Source organism: Ooceraea biroi, chromosome 3 (assembly GCF_003672135.1).
Source record: "Ooceraea biroi isolate clonal line C1 chromosome 3, Obir_v5.4, whole genome shotgun sequence".
Classification (NCBI taxonomy): domain Eukaryota; kingdom Metazoa; phylum Arthropoda; class Insecta; order Hymenoptera; family Formicidae; genus Ooceraea; species Ooceraea biroi.
In genome coordinates this window covers 1,830,302-1,851,112 of record NC_039508.1, presented here as the reverse complement: position 1 = coordinate 1,851,112, position 20,811 = coordinate 1,830,302, and the positions used below count along the sequence as shown (strand labels likewise).

The following is a 20,811-nucleotide window of genomic DNA, read 5'->3' as shown; positions in this document are numbered from 1 at the left end:
ATACATACACACCCATGCATACATGCACACATATATACACACAGCCACGCGATTTTGTGGGAAAATTCTGTAATATGATTTGATAACCCGTGTATGACTATATCAAGAATTCTAAAATTCCTCTAATATTAAATAAATAGTAGTAAATAATAATAGTAGTAAGGAAATGAATAGAAAAGTTCTTGTTTTTCCAGGAGAGGTATTATATTACTAAAGAGTAAATCTCTACTAAAAAGTTAATTATAAAATTCAATTTAAAGAAGGAGATATCGTACAATTTATAATCTTTTGAGTGATGCTTATTTTATTGCATAATTTCTGTTGGATTAAATCGGATAAAACATGATTGATCTTTTTACAAATTAAAATAGAATTAGAATGAAAATTTTCTTCTTACAGTTTATCGTATTTATCTTCAGAATAACGAGTGTTTATTATATGCGAATTATCATCGCTATGCTCCGAATATTCGTTGAGAAACAACATATCGACATAACGCACTGTACATATTTATAATACATATAAATACATAATTTACATACAGCTCACAAGCCCGTGAAATTTGCGAAAGATATCTAGGGGAATGAATCGTAACGTAATAGTAAATTGCAGCGGCCGTTGAAAACTGATACACATATTATACAAAGTATTAACAAATAAGATCGGTACGAAATAGGAGCGCCCTGCGATTTACAACACGCAACAATCAATATCTCGAAATTACAAGATAAATTATACATTATTTTACATACAGTTTGCAAAGTAATAATTTCGTAATTAACTTAGAAAGTAGTTGAGAACTCATATGGAAATTCAGCTTACAGTCATATACATATCACAGTATTTGTTTATAACACGATCCTCCATTCGCCAGACACGAAAATTGCAAATACCATCTTTCATTAAGCCGATAGTCTATCGTTTTTACAAATTTCTAACAACATATGTAATTTATATTTGGAGGCACTCAAGTCTGGATACGATAAACTTGCTAACGACAAAATTACAAAATTTTTAAGTTTAAGGATATTAATTATTATATAAAAGAATTTATTTGTATGAATTTGAAAAATTATGTTTGCATGTTACATAAATGTCTAATAATTTTTGCTAATGTTTACATTATACTAATTTAAAGAATAAATAAGAAAACATTTACAAAAACGTACTATTATCTTAAATAATTTACTTTGTAATGTATCAATAAAAATTATAACTCCAAAATGTACAATTAATAATATAATTTATCAATAATTATATTTAATTTTATCTTTTGCATTGACTTTGAATGTTTGTATCGATAAAACAATTTTGTATACTAGATAATAATCGAAAACTGGCCCTTCCATATCTTTGATCGCTGTCACTCAAAACTTGCTCATGTATTTGGTTATAAAAAAATGTAACGATTACATAATACTTTTTATTTCATATTTTGTACTGTATTTACTCTCCGAAATCAAACATCATTCTGTTATGACAATATACACAACTATTGTCCGCTAATATAATAATTATAACGTTCTCTATATATAATTCGCAGGTGTTTTTATATAATTTATTAATATATCAAAATATTAAAAATACGTTAAAGTACCCTAATAAATAATAAAAACAACTGCGAGATAGAATGCTTGCGTGAAGCAGCTTTTCTAGTTAGCAATAATAATAAATATAAAGATCGACATTTCTTTTATTCACCCTTTTATTCACCCTTGAAGGAAAACGTCTCCTCTTCATCATTCGTTCATCGATGTTGCCATTAACGCAGCTATCAACGATCATTCGCCATATCGATGATTATTTTATAGTAGGATAGGAAAAGAGAAAGAAAGACAAGAGAGAGAAAGAGAGGAGGAGAATAAGTTAATTGAATTTAATCAGTCACCTAGCATGCATGTTCATCACGTCATGTTAACGCCCAGTGCTTGTCGGAAATGTTCATATACCACATAGCTGATGGACACGGCAGGTGCGACCTGTATAAAAGAAAAAGAAAATTTCTTAAAAATACTCTTGATCTTATTACAGAGCAAACCAGTTTACTTCTATATAAAATATGGTTCATATTGAAATTAACAATCAATTGCTTTTCTTGGCTCGGAAAAGTATATCTTTGCATTCTAGTAGAGAAACACATTTAAATATGAATTAAATATGAATTAGAGAATTCATTTAATACAAATTAAATATGAATTAGAAAATTCGTTTAATACAAATTAAATATGAATTAGAGAAAAACAAATATCGATTATATTAATATTTCGATATAATTTATGTTATATATATATTATAGTACCTTGAGAAAGTTGGGCGTGAGTCCACGGTATAAACCGCGTATTCCTTCGCGGCTAACGATATCTTTAAAAACGCCGGTCATAGTATTGGACGAGCGATCGGACGCAATCTCAGCTTGCAATCGCGTCCGTACCAATGCCAGTGGATACGAGCATACCTGACCTGCCGTACTTGACGCAGTGCCGCAGAGCAATAAAATCCAAAACGCCGGCTGTTCTTTCTTATCGTGTGTACGTAAATAACTATTTTTCAATGTCTGCAAATGCATCGTATTTTACATGAAGCTCATCGCGGAAACTTGGACAGCAGTCTAAGGTTTCTTCTTTCAATATACACTTACCTCATAGACAGCTAGGTCGATGCCAGCATAGGGAAGTATGCCTATCAAATTGGGTATGTAGCCTCTGTAGAAAGACTTTAAGCCACCCTGCCTATATATCTTCTTCGCCGCATCGATCATACCGTTGAATTCGCCCGTTTTCCGTAACGCGAGTCTCGTCTTCAGTACCTGCCGAATTGTTTATCACGCATTTTTATTAATTTCCGTCTAGGCTTTGTAGGAGTTCTTCCAAAGTAAGCAAGATTTCCTAGTATCCTAGTTAGATTGTCAAATTAATGATCTTCAGTCATAGGGCGTACCTCGAGAGGGTAGATGGCCGATTGGCTGATGCCACCGGCCATGGAGCCAGCGCAGAATCGCTCGTAGAGCCCGAGCTCGCATGCCTCGTTGTCCGATTTGATCGCCCGTTTCACCTGCTCGTACGCCATGAATTTGAGCGCTGTCTCCGGGCCGATTTTTAGCACGTTAATGCCATTGCCGCGCCATAGGCTCCTAATGCCACCCTCGCGCAACATGTACCTGAAGCAACTCATGATATTGCAGTGTCGTGTGCCGTGGACCTGTAAGGATGATCGGACGGTTCTCTCGTCGTATTAAAACATACTAAACACTTACTCGCTCGCTCGATATGTCATCATAAACGAATTCTTTTCTTTTTCATATGTTACATAATAAATATGTGTGTATAGACTTGAAGACTGCGGTCCTCTTGAATTTACTATTATCCAGTCTACCACAAATAATATTTTCACTTGAATTTTAATAGCCATTCAAACAAATTGTATCATGTTCCAATTTTCATCACTACACGTGAATATAGATTTTCGCAGATTTTCTATAGATAATTCATAATAGTAAATTCAAGGATCCAAGAACAAGATGCACCCCGCAGAGGATCTTTAACAAGATTCGTGATGCGTAAATAAAATTCACCTGCAGGTAAACCTTGATGCGGTCAAGGGGTGCGGTGCAAGTGCGCGACACTGCACCCGCTATACCACCCGATAATAAATGCCGCCACCACATCCCCGATACCATCTCGCCCTTGGTGAACTCTTCGGGGACGCCAATGTCCTCGCCGATGTCCATGTACTAAAAAGAGAAAGAGATCGTGATTAAAAAGTGAAGAATGAATATAGGATTAATGGTCAATATTAACAAGAGTAATGAAATTAAACTTTCTATACTTTGGCAACAGCCAAGTATTGCTTATCAGTTTCCGAGTAGATGACTGATCGATCTTTAACATCGTGAATGGCAAACTCGATTAATCAGAATTATAGATTATTGTTCAACTACTTGTTCGATCTTTGTGAAACATGTGTGTACGTGGAAACATGTGTGTTACTTGGATCACTATCGATCGCGGTAAAATGCCAAGTATTATCGTGTAGCGTTTCGACGAATGAAATCTGAGTTACGTATGATAAGGCTATCGAGTTACGGATATTGCATTACAAAATTGACGTGTGTTCTGATGTACAGAGCCTCGCATACCGAATTCACGCCAAAGTCAGGGCTCAAAAAAAAGATTTTTTTAGTCGCATAAAAATATTCGTCGTAAATAACGTATCAGAAAGTAATTACTTAAACGTATTTAATAATACAGAACTATTTCAATACTGTTGCTATGCAATTATGTCTATTTTCATAAGAAAATTATTTGACATTTTCATCAAATAATTAATTTATATTAATATTGATTCACATAATTTCTCTTCCTCTCCCTAAATGCATAGTGTGTGTACAAGCACGCACTACTTTGACAATATAAAATTTCAAGAACTCGGCATCAGTATTGGCACTTGGCACAGTATCCACATATGTGTACCTTTGAACTTTTCATCGCGTACGTTTCGTCTCAACTGGTTCTTTCCACGAGTGAAACTCGAACCATTTTGAATATAACGCATCTGTTTTTAAAACTTTTTCAACCATGCAAATATTTGCATAATAATCGTATAATTAACATGCCAATTTAATGGCACACATAAATACATACAATCGTGAGGAACATCTTTGCCCACGTGAATTCTACCATTTAGCAAGTATAAGGTGACGTAATAATTTTGCGAAATCGCTCTTGGACTTGGTTTGTGAAAATATAAATCACTGTGCATTCGGTGCACCGTACAATAATACGCAGTGTCGTAACGAGCAACAAAATAATGATAAAAATTTCGAGCGATAAGATTGACTACATTATAAATTAACGTCAGATACATTTTTTAAGTTAGATTTAACATAGAATTTTTACATAATCCAGAATATGCAAATTAAAGGTCGCACGTGAACAATTTCTGAAATTCACATTCCAGACTCACTTTCACTCCCCAGTTTCAATCATCCATCTCGCACTTTCTTTTTCCAGGCACGCGTTGGCTAACTATATATTACTCGAAAGCAACCAATCTTAAGAAATTTGACGAGATTTGAGCTCCTCCATATACCATCGCCAGGACATTCTACTCACCCGTTGCAAGAGTTCATGGTAACCCTGTAGGAATTCCTCGCACACCTGACACGCGGGTGGGATACTATCATGCTGGAAAAGTCCCGGTTTTTTCAAGGAATACATGCTTTTATATGGCTGCGATCAATCAGCTGCAATCGCTAGTCACGTGGTCACGCACACGCTCGCCGCGTGGAATCTGCCGTGCCCGGTGCCGCTCGCTGCTGGGTGCAGGGTGAAATCAGTCACGCTATGCACACTCTTACACAATGTATGCAATGCACAGTCTTTTTTTACGTATTTTTAACTGTTTCGACTTGTTCCTTCTATCGTTTCTTTCTTATTGCTCCGTTCTACTCGATGCGTTTTCTCCCTCTTCCTGTACGTTTAACGCTCCTTTTTCTAGGAGAAAAAAATTCCTTTCCTGCATAATATTCCGTTGTACGTTGATTATATCAATTTTGTGCAATCTCTGAAATTTTCTCTTCTTGTTCTTCTGCAATTTCAATAAGAAGTACTTCTTCTCTTCTATATTTCCTCTTGTTAGAATATATTATATATTCAATGATATGTATTTGTGAATCATAGAGAGAGAGAGGTCACATGGTCACAGAGATCACGTTCATACCACGAAAACTATGCACTCACGCTGCAAAGTCACTCTCGTACTTTCGCGAACTTTCGAGCGCTTTCTATCCAATGAGAAGGTTGCACTGGTCGAGGTTACGCAAATTCTTGCGAATTCCCCTCCTCTCTCTCTTCTTTATCTTTAGATCACGGATTCAACGTTCGGCGAAGGTGACGTAACGAACAGTTCCAAAATTGCCTCGGTGACGCGATAAAAATTGTCGATAGATGATCTAACGAGGAATCGTTGCAACTTGGCCGAAGAGAATGAAATCTTGTAGCGCGAAACGATTGGTCTTGAGTGGTCGTTGATGGCAGGAAGGGGGACGAGCTCCGAACCAACGATTCGAGCGCTCGGAGTCCGATCGCAAGACTGACGACAGAGCCAAGCATGAGGAAAATCCAGAGTCCGAGATACCGCCCCACCAAAACGGGGAATGTCTGCTTGCCCGTCTGCACATTCTCCTTGCCTCTCTTCCCTCTACAATTCTCGACGTCAGAATCAAAGTATACGTTTAATCGGGGTAAATATCCGCGCGATGACGGCAACCAAACTTTACCGAGCATTACAAATCTCACAGTGCAAACTTTGCTTATGATCTAATAGGGCGATAAAGTACAAGTTTTGCTTGCACGTTTCTGCACATGGCTTAAAATTATCATTTGTTCACACACTCATATATACACACACACTCTTCCTCCTTCCCTCTCTCTCTCTTTCTCTGTTTTCGTTTGTTATTAGTGTCCATGTATGATTATTCCAATTAGTAGTAATTGCTGCCACTTATATTTTGTAATTGTTTCTACAATTATTTGCAATTAACATAATTTGTATTATTACTATCAATTATTAGTATCAATAGCTCCACTTAGTTGATATCTATGTCAATGGAAAATGAAAAGGTATGTATGAAAAATTGCACAGTTGAAAAGTTGGGGATCACTGGCTCAATGTTATATAGATAAGTGGATGACGAAATGTCACGTGGAGTTTCGTCAGATACACTTATTGGCAATTCAGTTTTCATAATCTAAGAGGACATCCACTAAATTGTTTCGTATAGCGTTCGTATGCAAAGTCCACGATCGTCCATATATTATTATATACGTACAATATACAGATCTATACAATTTGATATACATTAATCATGTATATAACGCATTTCATAATCATCTCTCATTACTGATAAATCACGATGAATCATCACAAACAATACAATCATCATTCCTAGTTTTTCTGGGCGACGCCAAGGCTTAACTAAAGCTTAAAGAAAACCTAAAACTGCTTTTACAGAGCAGCATAATTTTCAGCCACTGTTAGCGAAAGACGGAGAGAGAGAAAGAGAGATGGAGGGAGATAGGAAGGGAGGGAGAAGAAAAGCGGTAACTTGACCGACCGCAATCTGGATAATGCCGGTCTGATCCACGATTGATCGTCGGCTGGAGGCTCGGCTTGTGACGTCACGTAGCAGTCGAGTCATTGCCAACGTACAGCGGCCTAGTAATTCCTCGCAGCTGTTCTAGCTTTCTCTGGCCCCCATATTTTCCAGGGGTGACTTGCTTCACGCACTAAATTCTTTTTTCGCTTTTTTCTCTCAGTTAGTTTGCGCTGTGTATATTGTCCCTTGTTAATACAAAAACTAAATTACACGCGTTATGTTTGCTGTGTACTTACCGTGGTATGATGCCAGTATTCGATGATGTCGAGCAAAGTAGTACTAGGCGCATAGAGGAGAAAATCCCGCCACTCGTTGAAACTAATATTGAGACTTCCATCTTGGTCCATACTGTAAACAATAAGCTTATTACATTCTACATAATATAATAATTAATGTATAACATAGTATAATATATTACAAACTTAATAAGAGCATAGTATAGTGTAATTAATTGTTTATATCCCTTAAATGTTATTTAAGTTTTAGTATTTCTTTTTGTACACATACATACAAATTTTCAAAAACATTATTTGACATAATGAGTTTATTTAACAACTAGAAAAATTATTAATTAATTGTATTATAAATGATAAAATTACCGTTGCAATAACTGTGTTGCTTCCTCCCGTGCAATTTCTATTCCCAGGTCTTTAAAAGCTCGTATCAATTCTTCTAAATCTATTTTGCCTGTAAACAACAGAACGATATAAAGATCTTTAAGCCTTTTCTTATAAATATAATAAAAAATATTCTGTTAGATACTATAATTAAAATAGACCACACTTGATCCAAGAAGGCAAATACCTTGCTTATTCGTTAACAATAAGTAATAGTGTAACTTTATATCATATATATTATTGGAATACTTTAATCTCAACATTGGAATTTCTCAAGACTAGTTTACTTGATTGAAACATTTACTTACCATCTCTATTTTTATCAAGGTTAGAAAATTGTAGTCGCAGATTTTTTTCATGTTCGCGAACATAATGTATGAACTCGGCCAGACTGATATCGCCACTTTTGGTGCGATCTGACCTGGCCAGAAATTTCTGTGAAAATTAAGAGGTTATCAATTTCTTCCTCCTTCTTTTTTCCTTCGATATATTTACGTTTCTTCAACATGTATGCGAGAGAGAGAGAGGTAATAGACAATAAATGTACGCGAATGCTTGGTCTAACTAAACTTTCGCGTCATCATTCCCATAACAATTGACAGGAATAATGCTGACAGATAAACAGATACTGTACGTCAGAAGAAGGCAGCCATAAAAGAGGAAACGGAAAGATGAATGTCAAGAAGAAATATTCGAACGCACTGTAGATGGCTGGCGTGACAAGATGTAAGAGAAATGTTAAGAAAACGTATACAATATATTGTGCGAAGTGCTGGCGCAAAATGAAGCAGCATACACGTATACACGTGCGCACGAGCGCGTAATGAACGTACCTGTGCATAGTGTGCATACTGCGAGTGTACGCCGACCTCGCGGAGAGCCTGGGACAAGTCGTGCACGTCGATGCGGCCGTTGCCATCGAGGTCGAGGCGCTGGAACAGCCGCGCCAGCCGCTCCTCGTCCTGGGCCGGCAGCTCGTGAAGGTAGTGCGCCGGCGGTGGCGTCACAACCACACGCGTTGCCGGCGACGCGCTCACACGCACGCCGCCGTTCCCTGGCATATTATTTACACGTGACGCTATACTGCACTATGAAAAAACCAGGTAAAACGCCAATACGAAGCGCTGCCACCCTATCGCAACGACAAAGCGCGAAGCCACGCTGCGGCGAGCTGGATTTATCTATGTAAGTACGTACATGTATGTACATGCATACGTGACCTTCGACCACCGCACGCATTCGCCGCACCACCGCTACTACCGCTACGACCAGCTCGTACCGCTGGAGGCACACGCGCACGTAACGCGCCGACGCCGCGCCGACACTGGCGACTCCAGCGAATCGAGCTGTCGACCTGTCGAGAGTCGCGTAAAAGACCTAGTTTTTATCTACTCTGCGAAAGTTGTAACTAAAGAGTGGATGGGAAAAAAGCAGAAATAAAAAATCAAATAAAATATGGAAGAGATGTAGTGTATATAAGCACGCACACACACTCACACGGATTGTGCGTGGCATGCACGGCGTACGTGTCCGTGTACATACATAAGTACATACAGAGAAAAATAAAAACATGGGTAACATTTTTTTTAATTTGCTAAAAATAACTAAATCCTTAGTTATTTTTCTAATGCGCTTCTCTCTCTCTCGCTCTCTCTCTCTCTCTCTCCAGAGGCGAAGCGCGTTTGGCGGCGCAGAGTGGCAGGAAATGGAACTATCGAGAGCGGCCTTCTAGATCATTTGATCATTTCTCGCAGCTATGGAACATGGGTGTCGTCGTAATTGTCGTCACCGCGTTCGTGTGCGTGGATTGGGGTCTGTGCTGCTGCGAATCGCGCAAAACTCCGCGATAGGAGTAATGCGCAAAAAGTGTAATCGATGTAATGTTTTGCGAGGGATATAACGAGGTGGGTAGTGATGTGAGTGTGGTGATTTTCGGTGATTTTACATTGTCGATTAATCCACGAAAACTCGAATCTCGCTGTCATGACATCGAGAACGATTGCGATACACGTAGAAGCAGATTTTTGCCTGCGAGAACGGCCTGCGGCACTCTCGCCCAACTTTTCTCCTTTATCTCTCTATCACGATGTGCAAACGATGACCGATCGACTGATCAACGTCAATGCTACATCATGATCTCTCGATCGAATGATTGCAGTGAAATGTGGTTATGAAGCAGAACCGTCTGCTTGTGTCGCATTCTGTACGCGTGTATATTTTCAATCTTGAAACACTTTATCTACTTTTAAAATTTTTCAGATTTGCTTGTGTATTTTAATATACTTGAGAAACGTCGAGGGTGCAATCTAATTGTTTGAAAAGTTTTGCTATTCAAAAATATATGTTATAGATGATTAAAAGAACAAATAACTTTCAATGGAAAATATCGAGAAAAATTTCAACAAGTCTTGTACGGCTTAGTGCTTATGCGTGTCGCTTCTTTTCTCCCTTATCAAATAATGACACTGATAGTAATTTATATATCGTCCTTCTTTTTACATAATTTTCTGTTGTCTCTGTTGCGTAGAATGCCAATACAGGCACCGCAGTGGACTGAATTTTTGTCGTGTCCAATCTGCTGTCACGACTTTGACGCAGCCATACGAGGACCCATATCGCTTGGCTGTGGCCACACTATATGTCGTGCTTGTCTCGCCAATCTGCATCGTAAACAATGCCCTTTTGATCAGGTATGATAATTACGCATATATGATAAACAAATAATTACAAATTAATATATGTAATACAATTTTTTACTATTTTTCTTTCCTGTTTTTACATAGAGCGTTATCAACACCGACATTGATAGATTGCCGGTGAACGAGGCGTTGTTACAACTGCTGGGTAATCCTATTCCTGCTGTTGCCTCGTCTGCTTCTGCACTAAGTCAGCAACAAAATTATCAGAAGCTTCTGCCGACTGATCAACATAGCAATTATTTGCGGGCCAAGAATTGTATCGAGGAACTCGCTCTTTATCTTAAACCATGCCAAAGCACCAACAATGCAGGTATGATATCTATCTCAAATAAATATTGAATACAAATTGTCTTTTCCAGTGTAGACACTAATCTTATTATTACAGCCATTGTTGCAATTAAATCAGTAAATTAGATTATTCATTCAACTCACATCTATTTGCAAATTGTGCATAAATATGTATAAATAATGTTAAAATCGTATATATTTTAATAGAAATGTTAAAATTTCATCTTTAATCTGTTTAATGTGTAGGTATTGGGACTGGAGTCGGAGGATTGGTCTCTCGGCCGATGCAACGCAAGTTGGTGACATTGCTGGGCTGTCAACTGGTGGAGCCAGAGGGAAGGGCGCGTGCATTGCGCGCTGCTCGCAGTCTCGGCGAACGCACTGTCACCGAGCTCATACTGCAGCATCAGAATCCACAGCAGCTCAGCGCTAATCTCTGGGCGGCTGTACGAGCTCGTGGCTGTCAGTTTCTAGGACCAGGTAAATTTAATCTGGATAATTATATCTTTCTTTACCTGGCATTGTGCCAATTTCTTTTTCCTCAAAAAAATTCTTTATAGAGAAAATTTAAAACTTTTGCATATAGTTGTTAAGATTGTATTTATAAAAATCCTTGAAAATGATTGAAAAGCCTTTGCATATCAATTCTAGCGATGCAGGAGGAAGTTCTGAAGCTCGTGCTATTGGCGCTAGAAGATGGATCGGCGTTGTCTCGCAAAGTGTTGGTGATGTTCGTGGTGCAGCGTCTAGAGCCACATTTTCCACAAGCTAGTAAGACCAGCATCGGCCACGTAGTACAGCTTCTGTATCGGGCGAGCTGTTTCAAGGTAATGTGCAGTACACAATCTCTACCTCTAGTAATAACATCAAATTCGATTAAAATAATTTTGTATATTTGTTTTCCTTCCTATGTTCGTGTTAAGAGCCATATATGTTGAACAAATCAATCGTTTGTGTCATCAATTATATCCGTTATATTAATCTATTAATTGTTCCAACTTTTCATGTGTTATCAGGTGTCAAAACGCGAGGGCGATTCGTCCCTGATGCAATTAAAAGAGGAGTTTCGCACTTACGAAGCTCTGAGACGCGAGCACGATGCGCAGATTGTGCAGATCGCTACGGAGGCGGGTTTGCGCATCGCGCCCGATCAGTGGTCGGCGCTACTTTATGGCGACACCGCTCACAAATCGCACATGCAGAGCATCATTGATAAATTGCAGACACCGCAGTCGTTCGCTCAGAGTGTGCAAGAACTCGTGATAGCGTTACAACGGACGCCTGATCCTGGACAATTGAGCGGTCTCAGGCCACAACTGGAGCTATTGGCCACCATCGATCCCAGCCCAGGTATGCGGATAATGCGTTATTTCCAATATTTTCTACTCTTCCACGAGGAGCACCCTCCTGATCCTGCACCAGGAGCATGATGCACTCGAATCTCGAATTATTTGATAGCGTATTATGAGAAAATTTCTTAAAAACAGTCTCTTTTTTATAATATAAATTATAAATAATAATAAATATAATATAAATGTAAATTATAAATTATTTAGAAACGGAACCACCGAGCCTGACTGAATGTCGAGCGGCCCTGGAGGCTGTTAGAATAGTGGTAGCTACGCTGGTGGATTTTGTGCGACAACACGGCAGCGGTAGCGGCGGGGGCGGCGGCGGCGGCGGCGGCGGCGGTGGGAGTGGCGGCGGCGGTGGCGGCGGCGGGAATAGGAAGTCAACGGCGCAGGATGGTGGTGGCAGTGGACCTGGTGGAAATTTGAATCCAAGCATGACGACCGGCAAGTACAAAGTTAGCATGTGCAGGGATCTGGCCCTGCGTGGAATCTGTCCACGATCTAGCAACTGCACCTTTGCTCACAGCGATACCGAACTTGATAAGTGAGTGTGTGTTGAAAAACTAAATTGATATCCACCAAAATCATCCATTCCTGGAAATGAAATTAAATGCGATAAACGAGGTAGAAACTAGTAGAAAAGAATGACGTGTATGCTTTGATTTCACGTGCATAGATACAGATCGAAAAATCGTAAGATGAGCATCAGAACAAGTGCAAGTCAGACGGAAAAGGGCGAAAAGAATAACAAGTCCTTCAGCAAGCAAAATGATGATTTGACGGCATATCATCCTGCAAAGGCACATGACAGAGAAAGTGAGTATAGGAGATACTTGTCACTAACATGCATTATATCTGGAGCGAATTACTGATACTTGCTGATAGCGTAAGGTATCTTTCTCTTGAAGTAAGATGACGCACATGATATATGTATCTAAATAGAATAATTGTTTGTTATCTCAGTTACTTCAACGGTTCAGCATCCAACGGCCATTTCGACTAATTTGGAAAATAATTTGATTGACTCACTGACATCGAACTACATGCTGTCTCCTGTGTCCTCCCAAAAATTGTCCCACATCGGCCTGTGCTCCATGAAAGGCGCTATGGTGGAAGGCGGGGCAGCTCCGACCATTCATTGCCCTGGGCATTACATAATGCCGCCAGGACCTATCGCCACCGTCGATTACGGACCGACAGCCGCGACTAATTTGGGAGTATGGGACCCTCCACAAATCGTACCAGTGGGCCACATGACAAACGACAAAAAAGTGATTATTTTTCCCAGATGTGGCAAATATTGTACATTTGAAAGCAGATACTGTAATAATTTGTTATTTCGCTTATAGTTTGATATAGTTGTTTCTTGAGAATTCAATCATATCGATACTGAAATTCCAAAACTCAAAGAATACACTATACGTATCCAGATATTTTTATACATCTACTCTAATATATAATTTTATTTAATAAAAATAATGTATAATAGCAACGAACAACAACGATGCCAAAAACTGTGTTGGCGATGCTGTTACAACGCAAGATGGAAATTCTAAATCAGCTGGAAGCGATGATCGGCAAGCAACAGCAGCAGTTGATGTCACCACAGGTGAAGACTGTAAGGGACTGCATGTTACTTTTTTGTATTTCCTTAGACATTCCATGTCTAAGCATAGCTATATATACACATCTTTTTTTTCCTTTTTGTTAGTGTAGAATCAAACCTGTTATACTCTTTCAAAAATACGCGATACGTTTAATCATTATATCGCGTTTCTGTTTTCTATAGAATTACGATTTTCGACAGGGTAGCGACTTGTCATTGATGACATCTAACAATTATTCCATATGGACTACTGCAAACAGCTTTCGTTGCCCTCCCGGAACGGATCCGCCGTCACCAGCACCACCGCCACCGCCACCGCCACCACCGCTTTCGCATCTGCTCGATGATGACGGACTCTTTGTGCCTATAGATGTATCACTGGATAACAAAGAGGAATCAAAACTGGCGAAAACTTTAATAAGGTAAGCATGTAACGATAATATTGTGCATGCGTGTGCGCGCACATTAAATACATACATATGTTATTACGTATATTATTATATATATTTATATTTATGTTATTAATATATTTGTAGATCTCCTTGCAACGGAGCCCTATCGCATCCTGTAAGTTCTTACAACGAGAGACTTGGATGCACTCCTGCCCCAGTGCAATCCACTGCATTTAAAACTCCAAACTCCATTACATCCTGGTATTATGGTAATCAACGTAAGTGGAATAAGATATATAAATAAATAAATTTGATAGAAATATCGTATTAGTTTAATTAACTGTTAATTGGTATTTATCGTCGCAGCGTACACGACAGTCGACGCCAGTGTACAATCAATGAATCCTGGTAATGATGGTTTCACTAACGATAGTTATGTTACTCTTGGCTGTGATGCCACGTCAGAATTGCAGCCACGTCTTTCAAGACCGGAATGCATGTCGAAAGAGTGAGTGGTATAGAGCATATACTACTTTTTTATTTGTAGATTATTATCTTTATTCAGAATAACAAAAGCATAAATGTATATTTTAGCTTAATCCTCGAGTCGCAGAGAGTGAAGCAACACCTTAGACATCTTGAGAAGGAAATCATTGACCTAAAGGTAACTCATAAGTTCTTTACTTAGTCTGTGAAAAACGAAACATCATTCAGTTTAATTCGCCAAATTCCTAAATACACTTAAAAGTCTCAAAAATTTTTAGTTTTAAACTCCTTTCCCGCTTTTATAATTCTAATAAAGTTTCAAGTTCGTGTCTTGAAAGTTTCAGTTAGCGACGCAAGGTACCGCTGCTTTTTTCACGGGTGAGCGATTCGCACAAGAATTACGTATGATGGAAGGTATTAAGGAGAGAGAGAGAGACGCGCAAAATTGGAGTAATCCCTATGGGACCGGCACTACCACTCTTCCTTGGATCCATTCTTCTACCAATTGGCCGTCCAATCAAGAATACAATCAAGATTACAAAACCAAAGAGGTCAGTACAAGAATACAATCGTATCGTTCTTTAAGATTTTTTCTTTAGATTTTATTCTTTCCTTTTCTTTAGATTTTATTTTTCTAAAGATACAATCACGTATGCGCGCGCGCGTTTGTGTGTGATTAACATTACGCTTAATTTTAATAATATTAAAATTTCGATGATGAATTACGTAATATCAACATTTATAATTAATTGCTTCATCGTGATCGTGATTAACTAATGGATTATGTGTATACAGCAGGACACATACGAGGCAGGAATCGCAAACGACATGCGCGAGTTAGAACTGCGTTGGGAATTTGAATTACGCGAGCATGAAAAGCATTGGTCCAGTGGAGGAGGGGAAGACACCATCACCACAACCCCGAAAAATATGTAACAGGACGCTAATTACGTATTCTACTTTTCTACCGCTCCTCTTTCCCTTCTCCGTCCGCTCCTGACAATGATGAGGATATGTATCTTTACATATGGACATTAATCCTTGTATCTCCTGTAATTAATACCAGGAAAAGGTGAGTATAATAGAATAGTGCTCTTTCTACGAAAAGATAACTTATGCAAATACGTGCAACGTAGATGTGGAAACCTATTCACGTGAGATCAGTCTGCGATTATCTCACTATTTCGTAGAACGTCATATAATGAAACTATAGAAACAACATTTATTTTTGCAATATCTATCGATAATCTTCAAGTTAACGTCATAATCAATAATCGAGATAAACTCGTAAGTTTTTCATTGATAAAATTAGATAACGTTGAGCGCTTGAATCGTGTTTCGATTAACGCGTATGTCTGTAAAAAAGAAAAGCCAGACAAGACCTGACCTGATTCACATTTACGTGAATCGGGAAGATAACGTAATCGTTTATTCGACGTACTAGTCCCATTACGTGATCTTTCCTCCTCTCTTCAATTTTCTTTTCGTCAAGTAAAGAGAAAACTGAGGTGAAGAGGCAAAGCGGCCAGATTTGTGCAAAAGGGTAGATTCACACGAGACCTATTAAAATTTAACAATACATGGTCAGTGTTTTATAAACAATGACTTGCCAGGGAGTGGACACATAGAAGAAGAGAGGAAGAACCGCATGTTAATTAAATATATATATATAATTAACCGATATATTTAATTGCATTCGAATCGTGTATTCTCTACCGACGATGTAGCATTACATTTGGAAAGAATGCTACTCATATTTTGACCTGATCGACAAGGTTACTCCATTTCTTACGATGATAATAATGATCGTAATAATACGCGTAATAATACATTATTACGCATATAATATAATATATACATATATTGCAGAGATACATATTATATGTGCTAAAAAACAATCGCGTTCCTTTTGGAGGACGCTCTGTATGTGTAGAATTTCTATTCCGAAGACGGAAAAACAAAAGGAACCACCATCTCGACCTCGGCGACGATTTCCTCTGCATCACCTTTTTACTGACACGTTTAATCAATTTCTTTAAGAATTAAATCTCAAATAAAAAATGTAATATTGGATAATTTAAGATTCCGTTTCTTGTTACAATAATATCAGTTTGTCAAGTATAGGAAATCATAAGAAATGAATTTGCTAATATTATTATTAGCCGATTAGTCGAATTAGATCTCATAGGCGCCATTCGTATTGTGGGCGCGTGCAACATAATTATCCATATATGTTTATTGTATCAAATTCTTAAAATTAACGGAACATCGTGTATCTCTCTCGAAAAAGGCATATTGAGAATGTCGTCTTCGAGGAAGCAGATAGATTTGGTTGTTCCTTTCAATAGATCGCTGCAACAGCAATACGAATATCCTCTTTCTATTTTTATCTTTTTTTTTCTATTTTTACGGAATAACGACAAACGATGATACAGCTCCAGTTTTAGTGGAAGCAACATTTTGATATAGGTGGGATCACATCGATCCTAGTCGTTGTAAACTCTTCGGAAGACTTGAATGCGTGTTCGAACGCTGGAGGAGCTGTCTTCCTTCTCCTTTTTTTTTATATAGTAGAAAAGATTCCCTCGAAAGACCCTCGTCTTTCTTTTCTCTCTTGTTGTGCACATATGTTCGTGCATCGTTGCAATTCTATTTTTGTTTTAAATACTGAAAATAATTAAAGCTAATAGGTAGGAAGATGACGAACATTTTTATATTTCCCGTGAAAACTAAAAAACTAATGCGTCAAACTTCTTTTAAATTTAATGCCTATCTTTGGCATGTAATGAATACGTAATGAATACGTAAATACGCAATAATTTTACGTAATATTAATATCGCGCGCGAAAAACATTCAAAAATCTATTATTATTATTATACAGCAACTTTGCAATTCGGTCAATACTATTTTATTATTAACTAAATTTTTATTACTTGACACGTGATTATTGTTGTTGATTTTTATTAAGAATGGAATCATTGAAAGGTGGATTGTTTTGTATAATAATAATAATAATGCAAAATTATAAAAAAATATCGATTAATCGGCGCAGAATCTTTAAGACGTAACTAGTTTAGATAAAAGGAATTGGTGCAATTTTCATTTGTTTTTGTTTGTTACATTTACGTTATTACATGCAATAATAATGGAAATAAGATTTTTATTGGGAACTTTATTATAGATTGTTTCATATATATTCTTTCTATTGCTGATTTCGTATGCGCGATATATAATAATTATATAACGGGTGGGATTATATAAAATAAAGGAAAGAATTATTAAAAAGTATCTTGCTCTAACAGCAAGTAAAATTAGTCATTTAAATATACATTTTCACAATTTTTTTTAATAAAGAGAGTTGAAATATGTATAATATCATACGCGCGAGGAGTAGAGAAGAGGGGAGAGAGGGAGAGAGAGTGCGTAAAAGAAATAATTGTCTTTATTAGAGAAAATGTTGAAAAACATTATTCATTTAAAAGAATAATCTTTTTATTTAAGGAATAATCTTGTAAGGAAAAAATTTTACTTTTCGCAGAGGGAGAAATTATTAAATAAGAAAGATCAATGGAAGATTGCAAATTATTGAAAGTATCCTGTTTAGCAAAATAATTTTATATTGGAGCAAATTTTTTGGGTATAGAAATATCTATGTTATAAAAAATTACATTCTTCATAGAAAATTTATATATTTCTTTGGTAGGGAAAGGTTTATATCATAAGACATTATGTCATTGTATTATATTGTAAGATAATATGCATAAGATATCCCACTTATCACGAACATCTTGAATATCTTCATTATTTTTGAAGATATGACAAAATGTCTCTCAGGGAAAGATCGCAACAATTTCAAAAATACGATGCTAGACAAAAAATTATCCGCGAAATCATTTTCAAGATTGTTTCAAGATCATTGACGCTGATGTTTTTAAACGATGATGAAAATGTGCTGACAGTTGTGCTGGCACATTACGTAACAGTGTAATAATTCTGTTATGTTCTAGCGCAGGCAACAGTTATCGTTCTGCTATGCAACAATGTGCCATCACAACCGCATTTATTTGCTTTAGTTTGCTTTCTAGCAACTAAACGAGACATTATCGGGCCTATATTCATATAGACTCTTTCCTTCTTTAACCTGTGTAACAAGCCTCTGCAATGTGACAATTTCTTAAAAAAGAAAACAATACGCTGTATATACGATAAAACATAATGTCGATAATAACATAATAATACAATGCGGTTCTTCAACAGGGACCACCCGTTATATATGCCCGAAAATACGTACCGCCTTTCTTTCTTTCTTTTTCTTTTTTTCGTCGGTTCTTCTCGATGTATACGAAACGTTGATTGTCAACGAAAGAGTAAAGAGCAAAAATGAATAGTTATGTATAAAGCTATTTCAAGTTCATAAAGTAATCGACAACCGGCGGAAATGATCCTTCGTGTTTTATTCTTGTTACTAAATTAATCATTAGTTGATTCGTTAATTATTTTATTATTGATTAATTAAATCTGAAATCTAATATATTTTCGTGATAAATTGTTTTATTACCTTCACTGATTATACAGTAAAATGCAAAAATTACTAATAATGACCTATTAATTTATCAAAAATCGGAGAGAACGTTCCTTTTTTTATCAATTGCAATATTATTGATTAATAAAATATAAAGATTTATAATTCGGAAATTTTAGAGTTTATGTTTATTAAATGAAACTAATGTTCCGTGTCAATTTAAATAATAAGCCGTTATACTTTTGCTAACGCTCAGATCTTTGCGTGAAAGTAAAGTGGCTCTTGCAGTCGTTAATGTTTCTTTCCAAGTCATTTTCGCGTGGTTGTAACACAGAAAACTGAATTTCTATCGAAATTCTCAAATCCATGTATAAAGGGGAAAAAACAGAAAATAATAAAAAAGAAACCGGGAAGTGACAAGCGCAACGCGCGATGCTGTGTTTGTGCAAAGTGTGCTTCGGATTTGCTATAATATTGCATGTTAAACATGTTGCCAGCTATTACTGTGTGTACAGTTGAAATACATACGTGTCGATAATGGTACGAATCCTATTTCATATATTAACTTGTTCTTTGTTTGAACATTTATAATAGCGCGATATAATGTAGTTATATCACATATCGAGGTATATGGTGATATATTGTGCAGCCACTCGATTACACTTGCCACTTACCAGTACATCAGAAGTACACGTCTATTCCCCATGGTGAATCCGTGAATTCTTTTATTTTCCTATTACTATATATTGATATTAATTGAATTGCACAATAACTGTATTGTACTATAATCGCATAATCGTATAATTTAGTAAAACATAGTCATGCGTATCGCGTACGACCATGGCGAATTGCAATATTGTAACGAAAACATTTGTGGCAGAAATTTATATTAAACATTATCAGCTATTATCAAGCGATTCATAAAAATAATAGCGAATTTTCTTGCTATTTCTCGTATCCTTATAAAAGTGTTGACAACAACTTAATCGTCAGTGATTCTACACATCCATGCACATAAATTGGAGTTTCTATCAATGAAATTATAAATTTTTGCCATAAATTTTTTTCGCTAAGTTTTAATTGTATTACATAATGAAAAATGTGTGATTTAAATGACACGTGATTATCACAGATATTTTCTACAATAGAAGCGGATTAAATAAATATTAAACAGAAATATCAAAAATTAAACATTTTGAAATTATAAAAATACACACTGCGTATATGTGTGCTCGTGTGCGTGTACGTATGTGTAGTATTTAATTTCTTTCTATTAAAATTGTGATAAGGACTCTTGTACTAAAATTCACGACAAAAGTAATGTACGATTCTAATACTGAAATTTTTATAGTATATAATTTACTACAGAAATATAAGATTCAATAAATAAATCATAAAAATGTAATGAAATATACTATACAAATTTCAATATATATATATAACGGCACAAAATTTTATTTTAAATATGTTTTTTTGAATGAATGTGTTTTAATCCTCGCATGTGAGTCAATTTTACAAATATTTCTTTTACGAGAGAGAAAGAGAAAGAGAGAGCAAAACAAAATTCATCATTTATTGTGTTTATTTTGACGTGATTAATAATGATTCTTATCTATTTTATATCTATTGTCTCGTGGAAAAATTTCAAACTTAAATCTGACATTAATGCATCTTTCTCTCTCTTTCAGCTTT

The 20,811-nt window shown here is 36.6% G+C and overlaps 2 protein-coding genes across 8 annotated transcripts; one reads left to right on the top strand and one right to left on the bottom strand.

Moving 5' to 3' along the window:
• Nucleotides 1–283: 283 nt before the first annotated feature.
• LOC105283163 (calcium-binding mitochondrial carrier protein SCaMC-2-A) lies at nucleotides 284–9,112 on the bottom strand. Of its 3 annotated transcripts, XM_011345678.3 has the most exons (9): nucleotides 8,607–9,112; nucleotides 8,082–8,208; nucleotides 7,756–7,843; nucleotides 7,393–7,504; nucleotides 3,572–3,730; nucleotides 2,938–3,198; nucleotides 2,639–2,806; nucleotides 2,300–2,554; nucleotides 284–1,979 (listed from the first exon to the last, which is right to left on the bottom strand). In XM_011345678.3, the coding sequence occupies exons 1-9, from the start codon at nucleotides 8,832–8,834 to the stop codon at nucleotides 1,905–1,907; spliced, it is 1,473 nt and encodes a 490-aa protein (XP_011343980.1). In that variant the 5' UTR covers nucleotides 8,835–9,112; the 3' UTR covers nucleotides 284–1,904. The 3 variants fall into 3 exon arrangements, with proteins under 3 accessions (XP_011343980.1, XP_011343983.1, XP_011343982.1); XM_011345681.3 differs by lacking the exons at nucleotides 7,393–7,504; nucleotides 7,756–7,843; nucleotides 8,082–8,208; nucleotides 8,607–9,112 and adding an exon at nucleotides 7,115–7,322; XM_011345680.2 differs by lacking the exons at nucleotides 7,393–7,504; nucleotides 7,756–7,843; nucleotides 8,082–8,208; nucleotides 8,607–9,112 and adding an exon at nucleotides 5,112–7,108.
• A 399-nt stretch (nucleotides 9,113–9,511) lies between these two features.
• LOC105283213 (roquin-1) lies at nucleotides 9,512–18,802 on the top strand. 5 transcript variants are annotated; one of them, XM_026968314.1, is made up of 16 exons: nucleotides 9,513–9,677; nucleotides 10,301–10,463; nucleotides 10,557–10,782; nucleotides 11,007–11,240; nucleotides 11,412–11,587; nucleotides 11,777–12,110; nucleotides 12,317–12,656; nucleotides 12,789–12,928; nucleotides 13,076–13,383; nucleotides 13,602–13,730; nucleotides 13,920–14,140; nucleotides 14,255–14,388; nucleotides 14,477–14,618; nucleotides 14,705–14,774; nucleotides 14,935–15,147; nucleotides 15,392–18,802. In XM_026968314.1, the coding sequence occupies exons 2-16, from the start codon at nucleotides 10,302–10,304 to the stop codon at nucleotides 15,530–15,532; spliced, it is 2,970 nt and encodes a 989-aa protein (XP_026824115.1). In that variant the 5' UTR covers nucleotides 9,513–9,677; nucleotide 10,301; the 3' UTR covers nucleotides 15,533–18,802. The 5 variants fall into 5 exon arrangements, with proteins under 5 accessions (XP_026824113.1, XP_026824115.1, XP_026824114.1 ...); XM_026968312.1 differs by having other exon boundaries at nucleotides 9,512–10,463; nucleotides 14,941–15,147; XM_026968313.1 differs by having other exon boundaries at nucleotides 9,513–10,463; nucleotides 13,602–13,721.
• Nucleotides 18,803–20,811: the final 2,009 nt, after the last annotated feature.

Bases quoted from the DNA above. Each gene is read 5' to 3' on its own strand.
- LOC105283163 (XM_011345678.3), bottom strand. From the start codon at position 8,834: ATGCCAGGGAACGGCGGCGTGCGTGTGAGCGCGTCGCCGGCAACGCGT. The intron at 7,844-8,081 runs GTAAGTAAATGT...TGTTGTTTACAG, and splicing joins CCTTGATAAAAATAGAGATG to GCAAAATAGATTTAGAAGAA. The intron at 1,980-2,299 runs GTACTATAATAT...TCTTTTATACAG, and splicing joins TCACGCCCAACTTTCTCAAG to GTCGCACCTGCCGTGTCCAT.
- LOC105283213 (XM_026968310.1), top strand. From the start codon at position 10,200: ATGCGTGTCGCTTCTTTTCTCCCTTATCAAATAATGACACTGATAGTA. The intron at 12,929-13,075 runs GTGAGTATAGGA...TTGTTATCTCAG, and splicing joins AAAGGCACATGACAGAGAAA to TTACTTCAACGGTTCAGCAT. The intron at 15,148-15,391 runs GTCAGTACAAGA...ATGTGTATACAG, and splicing joins AAGATTACAAAACCAAAGAG to CAGGACACATACGAGGCAGG.